Source organism: Daktulosphaira vitifoliae, unplaced genomic scaffold, assembly GCF_025091365.1.
Source record: "Daktulosphaira vitifoliae isolate Bord-2020 unplaced genomic scaffold, ASM2509136v1 Scaffold_5, whole genome shotgun sequence".
NCBI lineage: Eukaryota > Metazoa > Arthropoda > Insecta > Hemiptera > Phylloxeridae > Daktulosphaira > Daktulosphaira vitifoliae.
The window spans coordinates 21558871-21570326 of NW_026099576.1; the positions used below are offsets into that span (position 1 = coordinate 21558871).

An 11456-nucleotide genomic window follows, 5' to 3' on the forward strand; every position below is an offset into this window, starting at 1 on the left:
ATTCTAATTTAATGTACAAGCACTTAAGATAGCAATAGACCCTCGAACAACACACCCAGAGAAAAGGGATAGTTCTTATTTTCTATATTTATATAGCTTCCCCTTCCTTTTCATAATCTTATACCTTTTTTTGAGTTACGACATTTTATTCAAAAGAATATAATATAATATATTTTTATACAATTTAATAAAAATAATTAATATATTATCTATATAATTAATATATAGATAGTAATGTTTGTAAACCTTTTTATGTTACATATCAGTCCAAACGGGAACTCACAATTTAAATAAAATATAAATATGCACATTTATTTATCACAAAATATTAAAAATAAAATGAGCAGTAAACTATTAATCCATACTATCCAAGTGCTGGCGGGCAGTAAAGCTGCTCCCTTAATTATCTTTTACTCTCTTTCTCTCTGTTAAGTTAATTATGCTAATCTATTGATCGCAATATTTAGAGCCGACTAGACTAAATTAGTGCATACACCTCTACACGGCGTAAGTTTCTTTATTTTTTTCCTAAAATTCCTATTTTTTTAATATGTATAGAATTTTCAACGGTGCTCCTAACAATGCGTTACCAACCGTGATCAAAATTTTATAAAATAAAATTCTTTCTAAAAAAGTTAAATTAATCTTCAAGGGTGATCATAAACTTCGAGTTATCAACCGTGATCAAGATTACTGGCTTTTCCTAATATTCCTTTTAATCCTTTGCAACGATGCTCGTAACAAGGCGTAACCAACCATGATCCAAAAGGTTATAATTCTCTCTTTACTTAAATTAATTACTTCTTAAAGTAAGACTGATATGATAGGTAATTATTTAGTATAGATATATTTGTTTATTTTAAAATAAAAGAAAAAATAAGTTAATTATATGAGCAAAATTGTGTTCTGATTTCGTATTATTAGTTGAGTAATATAAACTCAAAAGAGTACAAACGTAGAAAAATTTCAATATGTATATATATTTAGAATATGATTTTAAAAGTAACCTTTGACCGAGATTTGTTATTGAGAACTATTCATGGGATAATTGAATTTTATTGACATTACATAAAAAAAATTACATTTAAAAAACTTATATATATTTAAAAATAAAATGTTTAACAGTAATTATTAGGTCTCTTCATATTATATAGTATAAAATATTTTTGTAAGCAATTGATGTTATAAACACAGGTGACAAAAAAAAAAAAATCTATCGATATAGGTGATAGTATAACCAATACATCCTATACAAATTATTTGGAAATATTATACAATAAAGCACTATATTTTATTTAAACATATTTTTACTGACGTAGAAAAAAGATTTATATTCTTTAAAAATATTTTTTATTAAATAAGAGATATTAAATAATAAAGAACACATTTTCATGTGTTCATTATAAATCTACCTAACATTTTAACGAGAAATCTTTCATATTAGAATCTTTTACAATGAAATTTTATTCGTTTATTTTAATATTTATTGTTGTTTTCGTGTTGCAACCAGACAAAAGAGTTCATTGCGAAACTTATCGTGCTATGTATGAAAATTATATCGAAAGGGTGGTGAGTCACATTTATTCACAAATTATATCGTATCGAAAACAAGATTCAAATAATGATATGGATATAGACGAAGCTTTCAAACCAAATTCTAAAATGTTAAATTTTAATCTAAAATATTGTTATACAATAAATATACTCAATTTAAAGTACATTCAAATACTGAAAAAATTCTTTAATTTAATAAAACTTATCCTCAATGCATGCCAAAAATATCATCCAAAAAATGAATTAAACAAATTTACTCTTTGTGTACAAATGGTTGAAGCAATTATAAAAAATTCAAAGAATATGACTGAAAATTTACACAATGCTATGAAGTTTTTAAGCTACATAGATATAAGATTTTTGTTTTCTCAAGGCTCCGTGGCGCATCCTATATTTGATATAATCGACTTTATATATCAGTACATCTTAAATATAAGTTCGGAAACCAGCTCATTTGATCTCAACAAATCACCTTATGAAATGAAACTTGAAAATTTGATAATATTTCAAGCAGACGTATCAACATTAATGTTCAATTTTATTCATAATAGTACATTCATAGATACTATTCTTTTAAATGATTTAAAAAATATTAAAATTGCGGAATTACCTAATAACTTTATACCTACAAGAAATGAAATAATTACTAAGTTCTTCAACGAAATTATTGAAGTTTGGTACAAAAACTTAGGATTTGAAGAATTTCTCAACCCTACAAGAGCAGAGTAAGAATTCTTACATGTAATATTAATTTTGAAACATATTATGGGTAATATTTCAAAAGAATTTTTAATAAATAAATATTTGAAAAAAGAAATATACTAACTAGAATTATAAATTCTAATTGTCTTATGAATATAGAACACTAATAAAGTATGGTGGTTTATAATATATAGTGAGTTAATCGAAAATAAATAAGTACATTTTAAATAGACAGTGCAACATCCTAATTTAAGTATTGTGATCGTGAATTAATATTAGAGGTATTGTATTTATTGAATTGTTTTTTAACTTCGATGAAAAGCTGAGAAGGTGTTAGTTTTACTATGATGTGTTTATTTTATTTATTTATTTATTTATTATTTTTGTCTGTTACCACTTTTTCTCAGCTCTCACCGAACGGATTTCTTTCAACGATACGTCAAAAGATCACAAATCGTATCTAGTCGAAGACATTACCCTTAAAAATTGAAAAAATTTCCCTTGTTTCCCGTAAATGGGGGAAACCTCCAAAAAAATTACAAATTTAAAAATCGCTAATTTTCGAAATTTTTTCAATTTTTTTTACTGCCGTAACTTTTTCAAAAATTAACATATGAATATAACTTTTTTTTTTTATAGATGCTTGATGTTTTTACCTATCATTTGGTATATTTTTTTTGTAAATTTGACCATTTATCTGCCCACAGGGGGGGACTTAAAATGACAACTTTTTCACAAAAAATTAACTTTTTCAACTTAACGTTTGAAAATGTCCCGGAAGGTCTGACACTTTTATACATATCTTAAGTTAAAGCTAATGTAATGTACTTTATTATGGAAAAAAAAAATTTGACCTCTGGACTTGTCTTCATGGTAAAAACGGCTACCAAATGCTATTTTTGTGTGAAAATTTTCGATTTTATAATTAAAATTTTTTAATTTAAAGTGCTATAACTTTTTAAAAAATGTATAGATCAATTCAATTTTTTCATGAGAAGTAGTATTTATATACATCATTCATTGGATATACTTTTTTTTTAAATTAGACTATTTCCCTACATATATGGGTGCTTCATATATAAAAAATACATATAGAAAGTAGAACTTTTTCAACTTAACTTTTGTAAGTGTTCCGGAAGGTCTAACACTTTTATATATATCTTAAATTGAAGTTTATGTATTAATCTTTAATTTTAAAACAAAAAATTGACCTCTGGACTTGTCTTCACGGTGAAAATAGACATCAAAATTAATTAAAAATTACGATTTTTGTAAAATAATTTTTTTTTATAATTTTAACTTAATAATGCTATAACTTTTTGAAAAATATATGGATCAATACAATTGTACTATATGATTTTTTTTTGTGACTGCGATTTATTTTTCCAACCCTCTATTTAAATACTTTTTTCAACAATACGTCAAATGATTACAATTCGCAGTTAGTTGAAGATATTACCCTCAAAGTTTGAAAAAAAAAAATACCTTATTCAAATAAAAAGTAGCTTAACCATCTTTCTCCATACAATTATAGACATTAATTTCTAATATTTTTAAAGTATTTATTGTTGAATTAAATTTGATATGATTAAAGTATTCAACTACAAAAGTGAATAATTTTACTTTGTAATTTATCAATTTTTAACTCTATTTTTGTGTGCTACTACCTACCAGTCTACACTATTCCTAATTTTTTAGTCAACTGTTGATTTATAAATCTTTTTTAAAAAAAATTATTTTTAGTTTCAACTCAATTTAACAATGGATTGTTACAATTATAATAAATTTCATAATATGCATAATTAAGTAGATTTTTTTAACAAATTTTTAATTTGTTATTTAGTTAGAGTAAATCATTAAAACTAATTAATTTATCAATATTTCAATGTAGAATCTTTTTAAACATCAAAGTACTTAGGAAATATTCCTATGGATTCTATTTAAGTGATCTATTACAATTGTAAATTGTAATTTAAAAATTTACTGTCTGCATATTCATCTTGACAATAACATTTTATTATTTATCATAATATTTTCTGTTTAATGATGTCATTTTCAAACTTGCAGTTTGACCTAAAGTTCAGATAGCAAATTCAACTTATTTTACTACCAACTTTCACGGAAATCAACTTTGAGGACCAAAAATTGGTTGAATATGATATGTTGTAATGATTATTTTTATCATATTAATAATCAGTAATAATTAGACTACAAAATTTTCTTTTTATTNATTTTTATCATATTAATAATCAGTAATAATTAGACTACAAAATTTTATTTTTATTTTTAATAATTTTTTTTTATATTTAAATCCTAATTTAAACTAATTAGTAATAATAATAAAAGTAAAAAATGATAGAAAAAGTCTTATGGCAGATTTGAAGATAATGCGAAAAGTATATTCTTGATTATAATGAAAGTGCCTTACNTACATAGCAGTACATATTTGCATTTTAATTTTTTTATATATTTGCCATAGAAATAACGAAATATACTATTTTCAATTTTTTATTATTTCTCTGGTATTGTTGCGTTATTGAATATCAATTTCATATTATTTTTAATTACTATAATTAGTATTTATTTAAATAATATATTGTACATTAATAATATTAAAGAACTAATAATCAGGATATGAATAAAAAAAAAGGAATGGATGTTGTTTTTGAAAAATTCAACCAATTTCTTAAAATTAAACACTATCTAAAGATTCGGATCGCAGCATTTCTTATAATTTTAATCATTGTCAGATATTATCTGTATTTGTAGTAACTATGCTAACTATAATTTGCCGTGAGCGCACTGTAATAATATATTTTTTTTAATTTTGGTATGAATATAAAAAAACTTTTTTTTTTGTACGTAATATATGTTAGATGCTAAATTATCTATTTTATTTATGCAATAGTATAAAAAAACTCGTAGAAATTTATGAAAGAAATACTATTAAAATATTAATATATTATTAAAATTTGAAAATGTTTGCCGAATTTAATTTTTTTATGTATTTCTTAATAATTTAACAAAGAAATGATAATTTATAATACAAATTCAATATTTTAATCATATTTGACTATTTAACTCAAACTAAAATAATGTTCATCATCAATATTTAAATATCTTTATTTTTATATATTAATTAATTATCAATATACAATTAATTTATTAATTAGCATATAATTATTTTTTAAATTAGATTCATACCTCCAATAGATCCAGATACAGTTCAAAATGATGGAATTGAAGCTCTTAATATTATTCGTAAGGAATCTGGTTGGAATAAAATGGACCACATAAGTATTGTTTATATTGGTAAAAAATTCAGTGTAGATCAAATAATAAATGAGGAAGTTACTAAAATAAATTTTCGAATAAAAAAAGAACATGTATCACAATTATTAAGATGCAGATTCACAGAAATAATGAAAAACTATCATACATTATTATCTGCTATGTTATATATATGCAATAAAGATACAAGCAAATATAACTATAATTGTTTGGTTCAATTATTTAGCTCATTCGTTAAATCAAAAAAAATGCTGGAAGATTTGTATGAAGCTTTAGTTACTTTAAACAAATCATCAATATTGAGTGTTATATATTTCTCTAAATCAAATTTAGAGAGAGTTTTTATGTATGTTACAGATTTTCTCACTGTATTAGAAAACAATGATTTTTCTCTAAAAAATATTGATGATAATAAAATGGAAATAGTCGAACAACTTCTAAAAATTTTTAAAGACAATTTTACATCATTTAGTTCTCATTTATCGAGTGATATGAAAATATATGATACCCTGTGTCATATAAATGACAAATTTAAAAATGTTCACCATTATATAAACTATTTTAAAAATATGGGAAATATATCAACTGATTTAGATCCTCAGTTTTCAATACAAATTATGCTAAACGCCTGTAATTTTTTTGACAGTTTTTGTGAAAATGTTAGCAAATCTTGTTATGAAGATCTAGGTTTTGAAAAACTTTCACACTGCAAAAACAAAGAATTAGACAGCAGACTTCTTTAGTTTATGTCTAATTCACTAGGATCTCAACTTCATATTGATCTTTGACTTGATGTTTGATTTACTTCCAGACATAAATATTTTGTTCCAAGAATATTTTATTAATATACTATTAATACTATATAATTTTATTGAGCAATATAATCTTCAGTAATTGTATGCAGGTGTTATTATTTAATTAATTAACAAACTATCTAATACTACATCATATATTATAAGTATTTGTTCTTTTGCATCTATCATCTTTTTCTGTTTACTTTTCTAGTGAAACATACTTTTAGCTTCGATGCGAAGCTGAGAAGGTATTGGTTTTACTATGATGTGTTTTTTTTTTTTTTGTTTTTTTTTTTTGTGTCTGTTACCACTTTTTCTCAGCTCTCACTGAACGGATTTCTTTCAACGATACGTCAAAAGATCACAAATTGTATCTAGTCGAAGACATTACCCTTCAAAATTGAAAAAATTTCCCTCGTTCCCCGTAAATGGGGGAAACCTCCAAAAAAATTACAAATTTAAAAATCGCTAATTTTCGAAATTTTTTCAATTTTTTTTACTAAAAACTGCCCTAACTTTTTCAAAAATGAACATATCAATATAATTCTTTTTTATATAGATGCTTGATGTCTTTACTTATCATTTGGTATATTTTTTTTGTAAATCTGACACTTAACCTGCCCACAGGGGGAATTTAAAATGACAACTTTTTCACAAAAAATTTACTTTTTCAACATAACTTTTGAAAATGTTCCGGAAGGTCTGACACTTTTATATATATCTTAAATTAAAGCTAATGTAATATACTTTAATTTGAAAAAAAAAAATTTGACCTCTGGACTTTTCTTCACGGCGAAAATGGCTACCGAATGCTATTTTCGTGTGAAAATTCTCGATTTTATTATTCATATTATATTTAACTTTATAATGCTATAATTTATTGAAAAGTTTATGGATCCACACAATTTTTTTATGAGAAATAATATTTTTTAATAAACCCTTTTTCATTCGACATATTTTTTCTTAATCGAGATATTAAGTAACCAGCAGATCAAGTAGCTTTTGGAATCAAACACCAATTTTTTTTTAATTAAACACTATCTAAAGATTTGCATGGAAGCGTTTATTTTTGATAGTGATTTTAATCACTGTCAGATATCATTATACTTGATCCAACTATACCACGTCACAACTGTGCCGCGACCCCCTGTGCTGGGTTTTTAATCATGTTGCTATGCTTAGTATGATCAGCAGCGTTATATATCATGATAATATTTTATACGAGTGTTATCGTACTGCAGTGTACATCTAAGATAAAACATATAAACATATATAAACGCATTCATTGTGACATGTTATTTAACAATTTTGTTAATCCCTACAGTTACTAGTTTAATATATTTTATAGTTTCTGTTATATTTATTTGTCATTTTCAATTTAAATGATCTTTGTGTGTTTACTTAAAACTTTCTGTAATTAAATAGTTTTTTGTAAATACCTTTTATGTATGTACTTGTTATGTACTAAAAATTTACAAATATTGTATTAGGCAAGTCCCGTTTGATAAATAAATAAATAAATACTTAAGGGATTACAAATATAGATTGATAATTGGTTTTTTATGACGATATTAGCAAGCATATAGCCTTTATTATCAATGATAATAAGACACATTGCTATGAGTTTATAAACGCACTAACTGGCAATACAGAAATTATATCCATTGCTAATGATAATTGACAATTAACACTGCATGACTGTAACAGCGATGTCATAAAAACTAAAAAGTGAAAAATAAATATAGTTTAAAAAAACTATATTTATTGTAGTAAGGCCTATATGCAGGATTCCCATTATAATCAACCAATTAGAATAAAAAGCATCAGGTTTCAAGATCACGCTAGGTATTGCTAAATTACCCCTTCTGACTATAAAAAGTCATTTTTCTCCGTCTAAACCAATTTTTTCGGTAATTTTAAAATACACAAAATCTACAACGCTCTACTCAAAATTTCACTCACCTGGACTTAGTTGTTTTTAAAAACACGATTCATACGTTACCTTTTAGTAACATTCATTGTTACCATTAATATTATTACCATTATCTATTTAGTACATTATTTCATATTTTATTTTATTTTATATATACCAGTTGACTTTTTGACTAATTGAAATTATGTTATGTTGTGTTATTTTTAATTTATATGTAATGAAGTTTATAAATTTAATTACCTGTAAAATGACCTGTAACCCCGACTCGTAAAAAAAAGTCGTTTTTTAAATTTGTTTGAACTTAGAATATTTTTTTTTTAACTAAAAGACACTTAGAAGTTTTAAAAAAAACATTTTTGTTGTGTAAAGCTTATTAAATTGCAGTAAAAATATGAAATATTTTATTTTATTTTAGATATTAAAAAGGCAATTAGATTTTATCAAATTTAAATCCCTATAAATTAAAGTTAAAATTTTAAAATCAGAAAATTAAATATTATTTCAAAATCAACTACTTGTATGACTAACGATAAGTAATTAATAGGAATAAGCAAACCTTATTAAATTTTATATCTTAGTATCAGGGCAGGTGTCTTCAAGCTAAATTTATGGCAAGAGGGGAGGGACAAATAAAAAATACTTTCATAACTAATCTGAAAATTATTGGCGCAAGTAATGTGTTCAAAAATTATATGCAAGAAAGGTTTAAAAAAAACCATCCACGCATGTAAAAATATTATTTTCAAAATAACTTTTGAAAATGTTCCAGAACGTTTTACAACTTTAACCTACATAAAGTTAAAGTTCTGCAAGTTTACTAAAAGATAAAAAAAACACCCCACGATTGTTCTACGATGACAAATTAAGAACTTTTTTAATTTAGCAATTGAAAATTAAAAATATAAAAGTTATTGTAAAATTTAACATATTTAGATCGAAGCCATTATTATGTTCTTGATATTAATCGTTGTCAAATATCTTTTATATTTGTCTCAACTATACCACGTGCCTAATGTGCTTTATTTTATCTAACGATTGATGAGACTCGCCTGTATACGAATAGAAATAAATTGTATTATTATATGACTAATAATACAATATAATAAATATAATGACATTAGCTGAAAAAACACTTTTTCATAATGGTTATCAAGACAACATACAATTTTTGATTTATAAACTAAAATAGCGATAAGTAAGCAGTATAAAAATAAATTATAGCTATAAATCTAATATTCTATCATTTAAAAAAATTATATTTAACCATGTGAACAAATGTAAAATATTTTTTACTTTTAAATTAGAAATATTTTTTTTTTTGAATTACAAGTGTAATAGGTACACATTATAAATAATTTTATTTTTATTGTAAATACTATGAAGGTTAAGTGATCACCCTCATTGCTCCTCCACTGAGACGCGCTTGCTTAATATTATGAGAAGGACAGCTCTTATGTAGATGGTTTGAAACCTAATATATTATGTATATTATGAACAAGTAAATAAATATGTTTAGGCTATTTCAAATATTTCGAGAAATTTTATTTTTCTGAATTAGTTTTTATTTTTCGTATTTCTTATTAAAATTCATGAACAAGTCAATATTGTTTACATATTTTTTAATATCGAATTTAATAAAACCACTAAACGTAATGTAAGAGTCTTTCTACAAAAAACTTAAATACGTCTTATTTCCTTATTAGTATCACTCATCTAATACATGTATTATCTAAAAAGAAAATAGTATACACAGTATGTCAAAAATGCCTAATAATTGCTGATTTCGAAATACCATAGTTTTAAACGATCTGTGCTGTTTATTTTTGAACCTACTTAGAGAGAGGCTCTACAATATTTCTTATCAAAGATTTTTTATGATAATTTTGGGTATTACCTTAAACAACTCAACGTAACTAAACAAAAGAGTATTAAATTGAGTTGTATTGAACAAAATTATCGTAAGTCTACAAGTTACTACTTTTTTGCTCAGTAAAAGTATTATACACTTTTTTTCTTAATTGCTAATTCTTCATTATATAGTAAATAACTGAATAACGTCGATATAAAATTTACAACAGTAGTAAGCAATTTTTGAATTCTCAAGCAATACAATAATGTCATACAAAAGGGAAATGCAGGGTACGCAAATTAATAATGGTGGGAAAAAGAATATAAAAGAGAAACATGAAAAGGATAGGAGGACTGAACGTTTTGTCGAAGAAACGTCGAGTTACGAGTGAGGATGTTTGACGAGAGTAACTTTATTTTTGTACGATTTAATTTATTTCGTGTTACATTTTTATATTACATTTTAACTTTGTGTTTGTTATGTTTCTTAAATAAAATAACTACTTAAAAACCTACATTTAGCGTAAATATTTTATATCCTGTTAAAATTGTGCGTGTGTGTGCGTACTGGCTAGTTTTTGGGCTTAACCATCCTTTAGTAGGTATAGTACAAATGTAGTTATGCTGGTGGCTGACGAGGAGCTACCTTCAGTCTGCTACTTTTGAACTAGACCGTGCTGACGGGTCTAAACTCTAATCCTTCAGCAGTTCACTAATTTGAGGGATTGGGGCTGACCAGTGTATCCAATGGGAGGACTCGAGAAAAACTAAAAATGACGAACTAGTCGTCAAACATTTGCTAATTTGTGTACGACTGTCTGTGTCTACGTTGGGGCACTACCGACGTACGACAATTATTAGGTCTGTTTTTACGAAATACGTATAAACCTAATTCTCAATTACTTCGCTTATAAACTGAATACACAATATTGTCTAGTTCTAAATATGCGAAAATAAATTTTCAATATTTTGACACAATAGAATGATTTTTAATTTTTAACGTTAATGTCCTTATTTACTAGGGGACGGCAGTAGTAATTAACTTATTAAGTCATAAACAAAATTTTTCAGAAGGTAAATAAATAAATAATGTTTTTACATTGGTCTTATCATACTACAGTAAGGTGAATCTTACTTTTGAAATTTTAATTTTTTTATTACTTACATTCTCAATTTGTTTAATATTATAAAAAACTAATTCATTTAAATTTAATTATGTTTATTGAACCCCTTCACATTACCCCAGAGAATTTCAAATGGTTAAAAATTGTTTTTTTGTAGTATTCCGCTTATAAAAAAAAATATATAACACTTATTATGAAAATGAATACATT

The 11456-nt window shown here is 24.6% G+C and overlaps 1 protein-coding gene across 1 annotated transcript; it reads left to right on the top strand.

Moving 5' to 3' along the window:
• The first annotated feature begins 1396 nt into the window (after positions 1–1396).
• On the top strand, positions 1397–6446 carry LOC126907943 (uncharacterized). The gene is made up of 2 exons (XM_050689672.1): positions 1397–2279; positions 5453–6446. Exons 1-2 carry the CDS (start codon positions 1456–1458, stop codon positions 6288–6290), a joined length of 1662 nt encoding a protein of 553 aa, XP_050545629.1. The 5' UTR covers positions 1397–1455; the 3' UTR covers positions 6291–6446.
• The last annotated feature ends 5010 nt before the right edge of the window (positions 6447–11456 follow it).